This window comes from Caloenas nicobarica, chromosome 23 (assembly GCF_036013445.1).
Source record: "Caloenas nicobarica isolate bCalNic1 chromosome 23, bCalNic1.hap1, whole genome shotgun sequence".
Taxonomy (NCBI): Eukaryota; Metazoa; Chordata; class Aves; order Columbiformes; family Columbidae; genus Caloenas; species Caloenas nicobarica.
In genome coordinates, this window is record NC_088267.1 from 3574791 (window position 1) to 3593549 (window position 18759).

The following is an 18759-nucleotide window of genomic DNA, read 5'->3' on the forward strand; positions in this document are numbered from 1 at the left end:
GTCAGAACCCACGTCTGGCCAGGGGATGAGCAGAGATGCCACCCCAGCTCTGTACCTGAGCTCATGGTGGGGACCAAAAAAAATCCTGTTTCGGCTCAATCGGTGGGATCGGGGCAGCAGGAGGGACTCTGGACCTGAGGGCGCAGTTGTGGTTCCCGGCTGCGGAGGCGGCAGGAGCTGCAGGGAGCCCGGCACACAGCTCGGGTTTGGCTCCGTACACAGCTGGAACAGCTGGAAATCCCCCAAACAGAGAGATGGGCAGCAAACCCAGCACCCATTGCTCTGGCGTTTCGCTGCCTCTCACAGCTCGGTTCCCCTCGACGGCACAGCTCAGAGGCTGCAGGAGCGCCGGACCTGTATTTCCAGAAGAATTTGTGCCCAAGGAAATTGCCAGACAAGGAGGGTTTCGTGTTTTTCTTTCCTCTCAGACTCCACAGACCAGCCCATCCAGCAGTCGGCCATTCGCTGGGGCTGGCACTGCCCAGCCCGCTCTGTTCAGTTGAGTGCTTCATTCCACCTTTATTCCAGCTCAGTTTGAGTGCTTTATTCCAGCTCAGTTTATTTGAGTGCTTTATTCCTGCTCAGTTTATTTGAGTGCTTTACTCCAGGTTAGTTTATTTGAGTGCTTTATTCCAGCTCCGTTTATTCCAGTACTTTATTCCAGCTCAGTTTATTCCAGTGCTTTATTCCAGCTTAGTTTATTTGAGTGCTTTATTCCAGCTCGGTTTATTCGAGTGCTTTATTCCAGCTCAGTGTATTTGAGTGCTTTATTCTAGTTTGGTTTATTTGAGTGCTTTATTCCACTTTTATTCCAGTTTGGTTTATTTGAGTGCTTTATTCCGCTTTTATTCCAGTTTGGTTTTATTCCAGAGCGCGGGGCAGAAGCGGGACGTGTCATTGCCACTGTCACCGCTCCACTTCCCGCACCGAGACTCTGCTCTTTAACACCACACACGGTGCATTTTGGCCGAGAACGGCACCGAACGCCCAGGCCCGCAGGACGCCCGTCCCAAACCCAACGCCCAGGACTGCCTGAAACCTCCGAGTGTCCGAGCAGCCCCGTCCCCACGGAGCGTGCGCGGGGCCGGCGGGACCCCCCCAGCCCGGCCTGGTGCGGTCCCGGGCTCGTCGGGGTCCGGTGACCGGGACACAACCCGGGGGACTCCGCGCGGCCCCCGCCCCGCCGCTCCGCGCCACGTGACGCGGCGCCACGTGACCCCGCCCCTCCCGCCGGCGTCATCACTGCGCGCCGGCGCCTGCGCGGGAAGTGGCGGCGGCGCTTCGCTGTGTCACGGCGCGGCCCGCGGGGACGGGACAGCCGGGCCGCCATGGAGTACCTGATCGGCATCCAGGGCCCCGACTACGTCCTGGTGGCCGCCGACACGGTGGCGGCCTCCAGCATCGTTCAGATGAAGCACGGTGAGAGGCGAGGCCTGCGCGGGCAGCCCCGCCGCTGCTCCGGGGGGCTCGGGTGTTCTCTCTGCCCCGGGTAGGCCGGACAGGCCGCCCTTGGGCTGCGGGGGACCGGGGATGAGCTCCCAGTGGGTGGTCAGGGTGCTCCGAGGCTCTGGCTCTGGCTCTGACTGCGGCGGTTAAAATAGGCAGGTTTGGGTGGAGATAAATGTTTCAGTTGAGGTTTTATTGGTTGGGGGTGCTGCTGGCCGGGCTCTTGCACACAGAGTGAGCCGAGGGCTCAAAGGGCCGGTTGCTGAGTGTGAAGTTTGCACACCTGAGCCCATAGGAGTTGGTTTGTCACGTTAACTTAGCGGTTCAGGTCAGCACTGGCTCGTTAAGCCAAGCCGTGCTCTGTACTGCAATGTAGGTGAGTTAAAAAACTGCACAGAGATAGCAGTGGGTGAGATTAAATGCTTGGTTGTGTCTGATTCATTGGTAAAAGGTAATTTATGGGGAAAAAAATGAAGTATTGGAAGTAAAAGCTTCAGTGGAATTTGTAGCACAAGAACATTAGCCAAACTGTAACATGTTTTTGGTTGCTTGATGTGGTAGAATATTTAAAGTAGAATGGTCGCAGAACCAAATTCTTATTCCTGAGCCCAGGAAGCACCACATATAATGTTAAGCTTTGTCTGAACACAATATTCTGTGTGAAGTTTTAGTCTCCATTGCTGTGTAAGAAAGACAATGTATTTCTGAAACACCCGAAGGAAGCACTTTGTGTGTCTCAGCTTTGTTTCTTTTGGTGACGTTCCAGGACATAATGTAGTTCTCAAAGTCTCTTAACTTTCTTGCTTCTGAAAGAAATCATAATATGTTATGATATTGGCAAAACAGTTTATTCTTTCTCATGACCATGGCTCTTAATGTTATTTTTCTTTGCCCAGACCATGACAAAATGTTTAAGATGAGTGAAAAGATCTTACTCCTGTGCGTCGGGGAGGCTGGAGACACTGTGCAGTTCGCAGAATACATCCAGAAAAATGTTCAGCTCTACAAAATGAGAAATGGTGAGTGAAGGAGAATGGTTACTCACTGACAGGCTGGAAGCAGCGTTAATAAACTGGAATTAGACTAATGGCGCTTAGTCATTAAAGAATATCTTGTCATTTCAAAATAGGAATGGGAAGTTGGGAAGTGAAACATGAGTATGGATTTGTCCTGTTCCTTTGTCTTGTTCCTTCTCCAGGTTATGAATTGTCTCCTACTGCAGCTGCAAACTTTACACGCCGAAACCTGGCCGACTATCTTCGGAGTCGAGTGAGTAACAGCTGAAAGATTTTGGCAAAGGTTTGCAGGGGAAAATTTACATTTTCAAGTAATGAAGTCTGATGAAAAAGGTGGCAGCTTCTGTCTTTAGTGGTCAATTCACTTTGAAAGGGTGTTTTATTAAAATATAACTTGATTTGCATATTTAAAAAACTTATCACTTATCAATAACTGATACAACTATGGTCTTGAAATTCCAGCCTTAGGCCCAAAAAGCATTTTGTCACAGCACTGCAGACAGCTCAGTCAGTTAAGCCTCTTTAACATTGAGATAAGGTTGTCAGTTTTCATGCAAATGCGCTGAATCCGTTTAATCTTCTTGGAGAATGGTTTAGTAGAGCAAAGCTGTTTGATGTACTTAGCAAAACAAGTCCTTTTTGTAAACAGCGACACGAGGCTTTCAGTAAATATCAAATCCAAGTCTGAGCTGTATTTTCAAGTTACTAAAGTGCAGTTACTAATTTTTCTCATGGTGATTTTTTTCGAAGTATGAAAAGATGTCAGGAAGGGGAAAATGGACTTTTCAGGATCCAAGGTTAGAAGGATCATTGATCCCATTTCTGACACAAGTGACAGCTGAAGGTAGCGAGTTTTCCAGTGGGTGTGTTTTGCGGAACTCTGCAGTTTTGGGGCTGGTGTGAAGGGGCCAATGGCGTTTGGTGCCTCGTCCCAGGGGTGTCTGACCTGCACAGATGGTGCAGGTGAGGCTGACACTGAAAGTCCTGCTTGTTTAAGCAGAGGCACCTATTTCTTACGTACGATTTAAAGTACCACTAACAGGAGTGATTTACCTGTTAAATTTGGCCAGCAGGATGTGGCACTGATGTGGCACTGTCGTCTTCCTCAGTGCTGTGTCCCCTGAGCCCCAATCGTCCCCATGTGTCCCCTCCTCCCTTCCAGCTCCCCTGCTCCAGATGGGCAGCACAGTGGGGAGGACACTGGCAAAGGCAGATGTGTTTATTTACCGGAGACACGATGTTGTGCTGCTGCAGATGGCAATGCCCTGGAGCAAGCGCTGCACTCTGACACTGCTGTCACACCACAGCCATCTCCTTTTATTTAAACACAGCCCTTTGTGATCTGGTTGTGGGATTTAGAAATTGATGATCCAAACCATATCATCATTTTTTTTTTCTCCCTGTGAATTTTTGTTACATTTTTGTCATAATTTGTGGGATACCAGAAGGATTAACGCTAGCTCTCTGTAGCTATTTAAATTGTATATAGGATTCCTGGAGGCTACTAACTTAATTATATGGATGATAAAAATGAAAAGGTAAAACATGCCACCACCTCCTGTTAGAAACAGGAAATAGTTTAGAAATAAAAAGTTCTAACACTGAAACAGTAGTTTTTTCAGGCATTATACTGTTGTTGTGGCCCAGCCCCTAATAGAGCTTGTTCTGTGGTGTTAATCACCATGTGGATTCTTCTCTGTATTATCTAGTTGGATTTCTTTTATGAACCTTGTGGCTCCTCCAGTCCGAGCTCCTGCTCTCTTGGGGATGGCTGTCTCGTAAGGCAGTGCCTCCAAGTTCTTCTGGTGGAAAATATCAAGTGTAACAACACTTAAAAAGCGAAGTAGTGTCTGAAAAGCATCTTTGATTTCCATTTATCTGTTGCAATTGAGGCAAACCTAGAAACTGCTTTGGAGCCAGCTGGTTTTCCCGTAGGTGAGCGGTGCTGTAGTTCCCCTTCCACCGTGACCTGCTCCAGCATCTCACTGGATCCACCTGCTCAATCAAGCGCCTGGTTTGGTACATTCACACACTACTGAGGTTGTGTGGTGGGGGGAATAGGAAAAATACCCCCCCACGCCCCTCCAAACAGGACGAAGTTGAGTTTTTTGTCGTGCTGCCATGTTTAATTCCAGGTGACGGGCTCTGGCCCTGGGCCCGTGCCTGGCAGGACCTTCCTCGTGCCCACCTTGCCCCCTTGCTGTGACTTTGGCTTCCGCCAGATGTCACAGCGCTGCTGTCACTGCCCGGCCTCCTGCTGCTGAGCCACTTGCTTCAGTGTGTTTAGCGCAACTGTTCAGCTGTAAATTCTGAAGAATTTCACACATCTCTTAATCGCTGTAGTTATTTTAAATCAAACAGCGTAAAGTGCAAAGCTGCTTGGGATGAGAAATGTCGCCTCTAACGGGGAGGTCAAGTTTGGAAAAAAAACAAAAATTAATCTATCCTGGAGTGTCAGTTATCCACTCATTTGGTAGCCCTTTAATCACACCAGTCTTGTAAAGAGTTTTGAACTGTTGGGATGGATTTAGTTAAGCCAAGGGGCTGCCTTTGGGCTGGACTAAAGGATCGAGGTGTACGAGGAATAACCAGTCCAGCATGGAGATGTTGGTCTCACTAAGAGCCCTAAGAGGTCCTGTCTGCAAATTTAGTTAGTAATCATGGAAATACTAAATAGATTATGTATATTTTCTAGTGCTTAAATCCTACCTTTCTTGAATAATAAGGCGGTGTGAGGGACACTTTATTTATATTTGAGTTTTAAGAAGTTGTTTCTAAGACCATTAGCGGTAGAAGTTACAGCTGAAGAACAGCTTAGAGATCTGTGCAAGTCTGTATAACACCATTTATTTATGGTTGAGTATCTCGCATATGCCAATGTTGGTAATTCAAAGTCACACAGTAATTTGAGTGATCTTGTGTCATGGCGCTTAAATATCAACTTGTGTGATGTTTCAGAATAAATAAATTATGAAATACAGACTAATTAAACTAATGCAGCTGCATGGTAACTTGGTTCCAAATGGTCTTGAATGCTTTGAAGATTAAATCACACAATTTACAGTGATGTTTGATATATATAAAACTGTAGCTGGTTTTATTCTTTCTCACTATCTTGTCAAAGTCAAAACATAGTATCATGTAATAATTTTTTGAGTGCAAATCCACTGTGCTTAGTATCAAAATTAACTTTTTCCTATGATAACATTTTGGCTTTAGGGTGAAATTGTGTTTGCTTGTTCTAATTTATTGTTGGTTGCATAATTTTTTTTTTTATTTTGTTGCTTTGTTGATCAGACTTTCCAGCATTTTAAGAGATATCTTCTTAGTATGATTAATAAGAAACATTATGTAAATATGACAATCCTGGAAGCATATAAAAGCAGTATCTTAGTCAGTTTTGGACAGAAATAAACCTATTCCTTGGATTTTCTTAATTCACTTGGTCAGGTTAGCCTAATATTAAAGGTTAAACTTGGTGCATGCAATAAAAATCTAACTATCAATTAACAAGGCAGTGTAACACTGTGCTCAATGAGCAAAGAAGTTCTTATAAACTGCAAAATGTTCACATTGTGCTCACATGTTGACAGTAAAAATCCACAAGTTGTATGTCGAGATGAAAGAATCTGGTATGAAAACATTATTAAAGTTTCCTGAAGTTTGAATCTGCCATGAAAGCTTCTTAAAAAAAAAAAAAAAAAAGTTTTCAGGAGAATCAGAGTTTTATGTTTTCATTTCTGCATTGCATGTTACCAGAAGACAAGTCTTCATGTATTTGCTAGTAGTGCTTTATGGTAGAGGATTGTGCAACTGGTGATGTTGCGGGTCTGGAGGTGGCAAGGGGAATTAAGATTGCAGACTCTAACGAACGCCCGGTTCTGCCTGCAGACCCCTTACCACGTCAACCTGCTCCTGGCCGGCTACGATGAGCACGACGGGCCCGCGCTCTATTACATGGATTACCTGGCGGCTCTGGCGAAAGCTCCATTTGCAGCACATGGGTACGGCGCATTCCTCACCCTCAGCATTCTCGACCGCTATTACAAGCCAAGTAAGTGGAGTCTATGGGGAAGAAAATTCTTCTGTTACTGGTTAATAAATTAAAGGCTTAAACTGAGAGATTGGCATTTGCTGAGTCAGATGGTCCAGCACAACCGCTGAGGTGCTACAGATTTGAACTTGACTTTTTGCTAGAATGAATGTAGCTTTAAAGATTGCCTTCTGGTTTTGCTGAAAGGGTAATGTGAAACGAGTCAACTCCTTAACGTGTTTTCCTGTTTGAAGCATAACAGACTGTAAGTGGAGGAAGTTTCAATTTATTCTAAAACATGACTAGACTTTCCTGGACCATTAGCTGCTAGTAGTCTGTTTTTAATAAATAACATTTTGATAACTTTACCTTCTTCTTGCTTGTCTGTTGGCTATGACATGTGCATTTTCCCAGAGTATCCATTTTTGGAGGGCAGTTCCAAATCCTGTTGCTCCATATCTTGGATTGGCTCTGTGTGATACATTAAAAGCGAACAAGTGAAAAGATATTCCTGGCAAGTTTTCCTTCTGTACTCTGCAGTGGTGGTGGTGAAGATTGGTTGGCTTGGTTTACAGCTTTATGCTCATGGTAGCTCTTGATCGTAATTCTTGTACATGTCTGTACCTGTCTAAAGTTGTAATTTTAGAATCATAATCCAGTTCTTACACTGGCAAGGAATAAACATGGCCCTATCCCCACTTTACAGATGAGGTAATGTTCAAAGCTTGGAATATTGTTAATCTGGCATCTCTGGCTTTAGCTACAAAACTCCTTTACTCCTGCGTGCAAAGCTGAGTTTAATCTCATAGAGAGATGTTTGCTTAGTAATCCTTTCATCTGTCTCCTGCAAGAAACAGAGCCGTGAACTGCCAGTTTTATTCTAATGGGCCTTCTACCCAAGCAGTGGACACAGGGCTGGAATGAACTCTAGAAATAAGTTTTGTGAGATCCACAGAGCTTAGTTGTTTTCTTGCCCTGTCCCTTGAAAATTATACTGCTCCGTTTTCACCATTCCTTGTGAAAAGAGGAAAATAGTGACCTACAATATATTGTCATGGCTGGTTGTCCCCATAGAGTGCTGGATTTTATCCAAATGGGTGAGAATAGCCAAGGCATCACACACGTGCCTTTCCCATTCTTAAAACTAATACCCAGCAGGGAACGTAGCACTAAAACCCGTCTCCTCCTACTGTCGCTGACTTGCAGCCGGCTGTGGACAGATGGAGCTGATTTAAACTGTAATAAACTCGGGGAGAGAGAGACGGCTGGACCTCTGCGCAGCTCAGTCCCTGGCCATGGGAGGCAGAATTCCGTCATGCTTCCCATTCAGTGGAACAAATCGATTCTCAATGGCTTGTTGCAGCGTGAGCACGTCGGTGCAGGGCGTCCTCGGTACATCTGGAAAGTGTTTTCTGTGAGCTGGGAAGGAGAGGGTTTGGTGCTCAGCTGAAAAGTTGTTTAAATTTAATAAAGTTTCTGTTGAGTGAGATGGCCTCTAATTAAATCAATCTGTGGATGTTTTCTCTTTCAGGTATCACACGTGAGGAAGCTGTGGAGCTCCTAAAAAAATGTCTAGAAGAGGTGAGTTGCCAAACTTAGGCCCTTACGATCTTGAGAAAGGAACATTTGTTTGCATTCATTTGCTGATGTTTTCCTGTTCGTCTTGTCGCATTTTTTTTGCCGTCTTTGCCAGAAGGGGCAATAAATGCACGTTGACCAGATGTGGAATAGCTACTAAGGAAAAGGATTTGTGGGCACTTGCGTTGTCTTAGCATGGTTCATGTCCTCCAGAACGTAAACTTGAAGCCTAATTGCTTTTCTTCTGCTTTTTCCATGCTTAGCATAATATTGACACAGCCAGCCTTTGACTTTTTCCTTTTATGTTTCTTCTGAACATAATGCAAGCATCCTTCTGTTATTGTGTATACACTTCCAAGCGTACTTCTCTTCCAGCTTGTGAAGTGATATCTGAGGTAAAGATTTAACCTTAAAGTTCAGGATCAATTTTAGTGTAAACACAACCTTTCATACTTCAAGGCTTTTATTGTAGGATAATATTCTTCATCCTTGTCTTTAAGAGATTGGATTGAATGTAAGTGGGAAGAAACATCTGGGGAAACATAGGGAGAAATACTCTAAAGTGGTTCTGCTTGAAGGATCTTTTGGATGCGTACACTTTGTGCCCTACGTTGTAGCCGACTGGTCTTCCTGCTTCAATGTCTTCCTTGTTAACAAGCTTGTCTATTTTGCATCTCCAGTCTCGTCTTGTCTAACATGGATAGCAGAGAACAAACTTGCTCTGATTCCTGAGCAGTGAAAAAACACTCTAGTTCCTGATATTTCGTGTTGCTAGAACCAGGATGGAAATTTAGAAGTGCAACAGCATATCCCTTACATTAATGCTCTCGTTTTGTATTTGACCTTTGAATGAATCTCATCTCTTTTGTCTTGTCTTTTGTTGAACAGCTTCAGAAACGCTTCATCCTAAATCTGGCTTCTTTCAATGCCCGGTTCATTGACAAGGATGGCATCCATGAAGTGGAGAATATACCCCTATCAAAAGCAACGTCCTAACCCCTGAGATCTTTCTTCAGCAGTCGTCTTTTTTGTTCACTTTTTTTTTTCTATTCATTTGAAGCACACAAGTCATGTAGTGCACTGGGAGATCAAATAAAGATTGACATTTATATAGCCAGTTTTATCTTTTTATTCCATTGATCCTTTCTGAGAGTGTTTAAGTAAACTGTTCCACAGTGAAGGTGAACCTGGATTTACTGTTAATGGGTGCACATTTGGGTTACTTACTTTTCTTTCCTCTTCTGAGATTTTTACTACCTCCCTCAAAGTGTTCTTAGGTGTGGGAAAGCTGGTACAATATTTTCTAGATGACAGTGTGCTGTCATCCCTTCTCATAATTCAAACTCAAAAACCACCAGGCAGGTGTTTCATGCTAAACATACAGCACCAACTTTATTTTTCTGAAGATGGTACTGCTGTTTGCTTTGTAAAACAATAATAATCAGTTTTCAAAGACTTGCTTTTGTTATACTTTGTTTCAATCTAATCCAAGTGAAAGGTGAAAGAAAGGATTTTCAAATAGAATGGAATTTTAAGATGCTAATGTCACTTTTAACTCACCTGGCTGTGGTTCTGGTACTGGGAAAGAATATTATCCTGCTGGCACAGTAGGCTCATAAGTATGTTAAGTATTTTAAATATAAACTGATTTATCAATTCCATAATAGTTTGAGAATGACAGTCTCTTCCCCAAAAACTTGTCAGTCTTAGAGACCAAGTATTTCCATCTTTTGAGCGGGTGAGGACTGGATTAGAGACTGAGACTTGCTTAATGTCACAGAAGAGATTTGCAGCTCATCCTGCCTCTTAAGGCTGCCCTTGAATTCCAGTTCTTAACTGAAGTCCCATCAGGCTTTTTAGTTTAATTCTTTCCAGAATTGGTTTAATTATCAGCTGGTTTTGTTGTAGTCAATGGCTGCAGCGGCTTTTATGTAAGGCCAATGGCAAACAACTCTCTGAGACATTTTGCTGAATTTTTTGTCTTTTAAAAACCTTTTCAAACTTTTTTACACTAAGAAGCCCCCAGCCTGATTGTTTTCTCTTGGCAGGTCACAGTTAACATGGGTAGAGTCTGTGTTCTAGTTCTGTAATTGAAATCTCACCCCTTCATGTTGCATTAATGTATTTGTTTAGCTTAATATGCAGCATCTCTAATTTATTTTACCACTGATGTTGAATGTTTTTGCAGGTTTCTTGTCTCTTCTCGTCACTGCAGAGTGGCTGCGCTGATGTGATATTTTTGTCACTGCATATCAAAGCAGTAATTCCTCCTTCTTGGGGAGATTCGTTATTGCAGGCACCAAAACTGGGCTGTGGTGCCATTAGCTCATGTGAGTCTGGCAGAGGATCTGCCTGGAGTTTTTATTGGCACCTATTTGCATGCAGGTGATTAATAAACATAAAACAATTATTCCCTTGCAAGCCCCCGTGTTGGATGCAGGTTGAACATATGTTTCGCCCCAGGGCAGGGCCCAGGATCTGAATCCCCTGGTGAGTGAGAGATACAAGGGGCTGCAGGAGCCAGCGGAGCAGCAGCCTCTAGGAATGAATAAATCCAGACCTTGATTGCAAAGCAGCAGAACAAAAGAATTGGCCCACGATGAGACTGGACTCCAGGCTCTAATGAAGTAGGTTGTTTTGAGGACTTTCCAATAATTTACACTCCCTAAGCAAAGGTGTGATACTGTGTAATTTCAAATTGTTTTAAAGGTCTATGGTGCTGACCTTTAAGTTCAGAAGCATTCAACTTGCATTTTTAACAGTAATACATGGAATCTGTTTGAAAAATCAATGTTTTAAGTTTCCCATTTGCATTTCTTAAGGGGAAGAAAACCTACCTCCTTCAACTTTTAGGGCTAAAGCTTTTGAAAACCACATTTTGCCTAGAATCTGGGAATACCTTTTGGGAAGAATTCACCTTTCCATTTGAAAAATATCTATGTTTATCATGGCAGGCCTCTCTTTCATAAAAAAAAAATCTCTGAAAGAATTGAGCACTGCAAGAAAGTACTGCTTTCTACTAATAAATTGTGGAGGTTTTTTTGTTCTTCATATTATAAAAAGTTAATGTTGTAAACCAAGGTAACATATTCCTGGGGCGTTGTACCCTCAGTGAGCTGTTCTGCTTTGCTTTGGCTTGTAATTCTGACCATATGTTTTACTACCAAAGCCTCAGGGCCTAAAGAGTTAACAAGGCACTTTTTCTCGTTTTAGGTTTCCTGTTTAAAGCTGCTCTTTTCCTGAGCCCTATGTGCAACAGATCATTGCACCAGCTCATCCCAGAGCTTGGGGTTTGCTCCCAGATCGGTTTTCAAGGGACCAGTCTCCATGCCTGAGGCCAGGTTCGGTTGGGAGTGCTGTGCTGAAAGCAGCCTGTGAGTGTAGGCGCGGTGCTCGTAGCTCATTTTCTTGGTCTTAATTACACCTTTTCATGGAAGAAAAACTGCATTTTGTTGTAGACCTTTATCTGGGACTGCTGGTGGGGGAGAACGCCCCAAGTTCATTCACCTGAATGTTTCCCCAAGGTTTTTTCCAGCCCAAGAAATCGGTGACCCTGTTCGGTTAAAGAAGCCAAGAGACACTTCAGCCACGGGAGGTGAAATGCCGTGGGCAGGGATGGCTTTTGCTGCACAAACCCAAGGCCCTCGGCAGCTCCGCCCGCAGAAATCAGTGAGCCAATGTAGGGACTACACAATAGAATAATCACTTGAAAGTAGATTCCTACAAGAAGCATTAGCCAGTGCCAGGGCTGACATTATGGGTTATGTTCATGTTTAGGAGTGGGTTAATTCCTTTTTCCAATCTGAAGTAGGCACAGAATATTCCTGTTGTATAAAATAGCTTGGTGTCTAATGAAGGAAAACTCCTAACTTTGCTACCTGTGAAGCACTGTGCATATTGTGTATGTAAGGAAACATAAATTTATCCTACCTGTAAAAAGTTTATCCTTTAAACCATTTAAAATTCTTTTTTCTTTAAAGGTTTAGCCTTACATGGAGTTTCCATGTGTTGTTATCAGTCTGCCATCAGCAGTAATTAAGTGCAGGAAATTTTCATGTGAGCACTGATCAAACTAAACAGGCATAAGTTGTTTTAACAGATTTTAAAAAGCCAAATGGAAATGGTGGAATTAAAGCATGTAACTTCTTTTTTCCCATGTTCTTGACTACATTGGTTTGAATCTCTGTGTACTCCTGACTTGCTGAGGACTATGTTAAAAATAAGTTACTTGTCTGGAAAATGTGAAGTGACAGTTTAAGCGTTTTGTTTCTGTGCTAATGTGCAATTAGGTAGTTATCCAATAAGCTTCTTCATGTAGTTTAACTCAAGGCAGCTGTGGCAGGAATAGAGAAACCCTTTGCTGCTGAGGAATGGTGAGAGGGTGTTCAAAAGGATCCGTTTCAGAATTGCCAGAGTGTTCTTTTCCCTGTGTAGTAGAGCAAAGCATTAAAGTTTAGCAAGATTTATTAAAAACTAAATTCTGCTGATCAAATCTATAGAGGTGTAAAGCTAAAATGTGGATAGATCCAGCAAATGTAGTCTAAGTTTGGGTCTATAAATTAATTCTAATCATACAAGGTGAGGCCAACCTAATAATCTAATTGTCTGAAATGACAACTTGCCTAAGTGTATTTTGATTTGGGTAAAGTACCCTTTGCTTAGTAGAGGCTTCCTTGATGTTGTCAAATATTTCTAGCCTTTATGCACAAACATGGAAATAGTTAATTTACCAAAGACAAAGCAGGCTCCGTCAGATTTTGTGTCAGTATTTTTAGGGTTATTGACAGTATCCTATTACAGCACCACCAAAATGCCCACGGGCTTACGCGATGCTTGATCTCTTGCTAAATGTTGCACTTGAAACACAGCCGATGCCCCAACGCTGCGACCTGCGCATCTCAGCAGAGGGCAGTGATCCTGCACACACGCGGATGTGCCGCCTCCATCCACACCCGTCTGGGCTCTTCATCCCCGTGCGGATCGTGCGATGGGTGCAGAACCTCGGTGTTACGGAGGAGAGATTAACGCCTTCCCCGGCAGTGGCACATCGGATGTACAAGGTTGTTTTTTCCCTCAGAAGAATCATTTTCACAAGTGTTGGTCACTTGTCCCATGAAACAGGTATTTATCGATGCTTTCACAAGTGAAGGCTAAGACAGCCAGAGATTTGCCAAAAAGAGTAACTGGAGTCCATCCTCTACTAGTTACTCCAAGCGCTAATGAGCAAGGACATAAAGTACACCTTTAATTTTTTTAAGATAATGCCATTCTCCCTTGCAAAAGTGCACTTGATGTTTACTGTGTGCTTGAAGTGAGGATGCTCACAATGTTTTATCAGCAACACTGTGCTGGGGAGGAAAAGCTACAGCACCATGGGATGCTATTTTCAAAGAGCTTTCTGTGATCCCACAGCAGAATTCGCTTAAAAAAATCAGGAAAAGTCTGAAATGACCCTTTTGGAATGTGGAGAACTAAACCAAGAGGTTGTCTATGTTCTAAAGCTGTGAAAAAGCTTATTAACACATGGCATTAACAGAAAAAAAAAATCTTTGTCCCAAACTAAACTGAACAGAGATACTACTCCCTCACAGCAATTGGAGAATACTTTAAAACAGGAATGTTCATTTATTTTTTATCTTTTCATCAAAGTCTTCAGACTTTACCAGGTAAGAACCACATAGAATCACAGAATGTTAGGGATTGGAAGGGACCTCAAAAGATCATCTAGTCCAATCCCCGCACTGGAGCAGGAACACCTGGATGAGGTTACCCAGGAAGGTGTCCAGGCGGGTTTTGAATGTCTCCAGAGAAGAAGACTCCACAACCTCCCTGGGTAGCCCAGACCTATGGTGGAGATTCTCTCAACTGTCCATCTTTCTTCCAAATGTTAGGAAAGGTGCTTCATGGGGTGGACAGGTTCCCCACCTCTTTCATCTTGCTCATTTTCCTGGGGACAGCCAAATGCTCAGTTTGCCCAAAACCTGCGTTTTTGTACCCAAATGGCCACGCCATGCCAGAGCGTTAATGGGCTCCCCGTCCCACGCGGGACTGCAGATGCTCTTGTTCCCATTCTGGCTCCAGAGGACTGCACCAAACCCTGTCTCCCTCGCAGAGCCCCTGGATGGGGCAGACGCAGAGTTATCTGCGCTAAACGCCTCGTCTGATTTAACGTGGTAATTACTGCGTTCTCCTGGAGGCTGCCTGTGATGACCAAATGAGCAGGAAACTCTAAAAGGTATAATATATAATATGCTCCTGACATATGACAGGGCTGGGGGAGAGGAAATGAAATGGAAATGGGTCAGGAGTGGGAGGTCGGGGCTGCAGCAGTTCCCTGGTGCCAGGGCCCATTTCAGAGTCAAAGCAGCAGCAGCACATTACAAAGAGGGTGGAGAAAAGCTGTTTGCATTGTCCGAACCCAGCAAACTGGCCTGGCCACCATTCTCCTACTTAGCACAACCAGCTGATGAGTTCCTCCCTAGTTTGATGCTTTTTGCCTTTGTTTTTGCAACCCAGCGACAGGCAGCAAAGTAGAACAGGGATTGTTAAAGGACATGACTTTTCATCATTGGAAATAAAATAATAAACTTGTAGACTTTGTCCGAAACAGATCGTTGATACTGATTTGGGGTTTTTTTTGTAGAAACAGTAAAGTCTCCAAGGCGTGACGAAGCTCTCACGAACTCCAGAAGAAAAGCCCGCTATATTTCAGCCACCAATGTTCTGAAACTTGAGTAAAAACCTCCATGGATCCACTTGGTCAGGTCTGTAACACAGTACAAGTCTGACTATGGAGGACCTAGAGTGGCTTTTGGAAAGAATGTGATTTACTACTTACAGCATGCACCTGAGAACAAATAAGTCCAAGACACCATTGCTGAATTAGCTGAAGCTTATCTGTTCTGTGAGGTAATAAATAGATCCACGCAGAACACATGAAATTTTGGGTGCAGACAGAGGAGGATGGTGGACTGGTTATCATTTTTTGTAGAGTGCTGCTCACACCAAGAAAATGCCGCCTCTTGGGGAGTCTGTAACCAGTTTAGGGATCTGTAGAGTGGAAGAACTCAGAGGGGACCCCAAGGCACTTCTGCAGCGACAGACCCATCATCAGGTGAGAAGACTGCAGCATCCAGACATCCTGACACGCTGCAGGACTCCTTGACTTGGAGCAATAGCTTGATCTTTCTCTGAACTCACTTCACACCCCCCAAAAAAGCTGAGTTGTCTCCATTTAGCAAATCTTCTTTGGCTGTAACCTTTGCTACTAAAATGAAGCTATCCTTATGGGAAAGACTTCTGGATTTCAGGATACAATTTTAGCCTTTTCTCTGCTGAGAAGGATCAAATGAGAAGCATCTGAAGGTGTCAGGATGAAAACATTCAAAGGAGCCATCCGGAATAACGCTGGCATCGTTTGCTGCCTGCATCAGGGATATTCCCAGGATGCTTCAGCATCGTGGGGTCAAAGCCTGGGTGTGCAGCCGCTGTCTGCAGTTATTATCGCTGTTTATGGTATCCTGGTGCAAATGCAGCGATGCTCAGGTGGCCCCAGTGGGAATTCTTTGCAATATAAAGGAGGTCAGGCAGGAAGACCAAAATGACACCTTCTGGCTCAGCATGTCCAGGTTCTGTGTAATGATGGGTTTAGGCTGTTTGTCCCAAAGTCTGTTAGGATAATTAAGGCTGCACACGATGCTGTGCTATCTGTCTAGGCTGCTCAATCAGTAATCTCTGAAGCAAGCATCTTGCAAATAACGTTTGTTTTACTGTCTGATTTGAAAATGTTTTCAGTTTTGGTGTTTTGATTCAGCTGCACTAACAGGAAAAACCTCCCCTGCTCACTGATGCTGTGGCTCCTCGGATTCTGTATGTAAAGTCTGGAATTTAATGGACTCTCTCATATATGAAAGAATGCATTAACTACAGGTCAGCAAAGTCTGTTTATTGTGTTGTTTTAGTACGGAGAGCTGTTATTACCCCGTTGCTTTTAAGGTAGCCTGCTGGAAGGTAATGATTTAGTCTGTCCGAAGCCATGCAGAATGCGAACACAACCTCTGCCTGTTTACGTTGGTGATGCAGTAGAGAGTCAGTTCGGTGTTAACCTCAGTTTACCCTTGGGACAGCTGACTGGTGGGGAATGAAGAGTTTCTGTTAATGGTCTGTCTCTTTTTCAGTCGTCAGGGATTATCATGTGCTTTCTCTGGACTTGTCAATTCATTCAAAAAATATTTTTTTTTTCAGTTCCCTTTTAGGATTGAAATTCCAGAGTGTTTTATAACAAGCATAGAAACCATGAGCCTGAATCTATTTTTACTCTCTGACAAAATACCACGTCTTTTCCCACGATAATATTTGTAATCAGTGTGGGAATTTATACCAGAGTTAAGCCCTGAATTGTGTAAGTTTTTTTTTTTTTCTCTCTCTTAGGATGGAAAGGCAAAGAACACATCAGGGAATGGCCTCGTTTGGCAGTGAGTTGGGAAGGGAACTCCGGTACTAACTCATTACAAACCAGAACTGGCCTGGCACAACCTCAGAAAGCTCCACTCTCCTCATGTATCTCTTTGGTCGGCATAAATGAAGGGGTCCAAAATTTTGGGTGGTATCGAGCATCTGTGGCGGAATCAACAAGTGAATCCAAATCATCTGACTTCCTCGCAATTACAAGGTAATTGGTGGCATCCTGGCCTGTCAGGCACCAGACTGTTCCTCATAAAACATTCAAAAGCCTCGCAGTCACCCAAAAAGGAAAATGAGGAGGGAGGTGTTTTTCCACCCGATGGACGGGGCATGTAATTACTGTGGGCATATCCTGATTCCTCGTCTGTGTTGCTCATCGCTGCTGTGTCTAAGAATTCCTTGATATTCAAAGAGTGCCCTAACCAAGGCAGGTTTTCATAATGCAATTACGTTATGCAATTATCTTTCGCGCCTGTATATTACAGTGTGCACATATACACTTTCATCACGTATCGGAGTGTAGTTTGCCCTTCTCTGATACCATGCACCAGAGAATGCCTACAAATTGAATTATTCCAGGATAGTTATCCTAAATAACTCCATGGAGGGAAACCTGTATTTTAGCACAAAAGCACCTTACTCTCCTTTATCATAATCCATTTTAAACATGGATTATGCTGATGCAGAACGGGACACTCCTATTTTGGAATAATTTTAAATAGGAGTAGTTCTTGTGCTTTCGGCTCACACCCTGCATTATCCAAAATAGCTTTGAAGTGTAAACAAGCCTCTAATGTGTCTGTAGCATTTCCATTCTGCTCCCTGGCTCCTCCTTGTTCCCTGACTCTTCCTTTGGGAAGGTCCACAGCAAAACCAGACCTGCAGAGCCCGTCATTTAGGTCTTTGCTTTCACGAACTTCATACCAAGGGACATTTCCAATCCAACTCCCAATTTAAATGCATCCCTAAGCCTTTGAAGGGACTATTTAGATGCAAGTTTCTGACTCAGAGCCATCCCACAAATTATGTTAGTACATAAAATGTTTCCTTTCACCTTTTTCTAAAAGGGAGATCCCTGTGGAATCCTGTGGTCCTTTCTGGGGCTCTTTGATTATTTCTTTATTATCATCAGCCTATTCTGCAACCTCCGGACAAAACTGATGGGCACAATTCTGAGAAAGGTCCAATATAACGAGTGCTGTGATGACCCAGGCCTGTGTCCATCTGCAATGGATGTGTGGGGAAGGCTGCAAACATCCTCTCTAAAATCACCCCTTTTCCATTGTGTCAAAAGCCATTTAACCATCTGCTTCCACAAAACGCCACGGCTTCTTACTTGTCCCCTGTTCATTTATTTAAACCTGCTTCCTGACTATATCATTTGGGGTCCTGTCCCTAGTTTTAGTGTCGTAATTCCCTGTTCGTTTTCTTTTATTCTAATCCCACCCCAGATCTCCCTGGCTGCTTTTCTCTGCGGCTTTACCAGTGGGGCTGGCCAGATCTGCAAGAGGCGTTCATGGCAGAGGAACACCACGCAAGCACACGTATGTCATGCAGCATAATCTGTTTTCTGGTTTGTTAATCCTTTTTTAACCGTTTCCATCATTTTGTTTGTATTTCCAACCTCCTCTGAGTACAAGGTGGCTGTTTTCAGAGTCCTGTCCTTAATGACACAAACACAGCAGCTAATTTAGAGCTTCATTGCATGTAGATTAGTAGAGTTATTTTATCTGCTAATTTATCACTCGTTGCCTTGATGCCGTGAGGTCCTTCTGCAGCTCTTCACAGACAGGTTTAGATTTGACTGTCCGGGGTAGTTCAGGAATGGCTGCAAACGCATCATTTCACCTCCAGCATCAGCGGAGCCTGTGAGCTCAGGGCATCAACACCAGCTCCTGCCGTTCCCTGAACTCTCCATTTGTCACTGATCGGGCAAACATCAGCCGGAAACCTGCAGGATGTTGTTTCTTAAAACCACATAATATTTCGAGATAGAACCACAGAGGCAGAAGGATCCTTGCTCACAAAGACGATGGAGGTGCTTTCTTCAGATAAAAAGAGGTTTATTAAGATAATGAGAATGACATTGTGGTGTGGGTGTTGTACATCTATTGCAGCATTAAGAGAAACAACAGCAAGTACAAAATCCTGCAGAACTTCTATAGTCATTATCATGACAGCCTATCTTGTCCATGCTACAGTTTTGTGTATCCAAAACTTCAT

General features: G+C 43.6%; 1 protein-coding gene across 1 annotated transcript; it reads left to right on the plus strand.

The window, feature by feature from the left end:
• The first annotated feature begins 1254 nt into the window (after window positions 1–1254).
• PSMB2 (proteasome 20S subunit beta 2) lies at window positions 1255–9526 on the plus strand. Its single transcript, XM_065650654.1, has 6 exons — window positions 1255–1419; window positions 2343–2465; window positions 2645–2715; window positions 6354–6516; window positions 8027–8076; window positions 8962–9526. The coding sequence occupies exons 1-6, from the start codon at window positions 1329–1331 to the stop codon at window positions 9067–9069; spliced, it is 606 nt and encodes a 201-aa protein (XP_065506726.1). The 5' UTR covers window positions 1255–1328; the 3' UTR covers window positions 9070–9526.
• Window positions 9527–18759: the final 9233 nt, after the last annotated feature.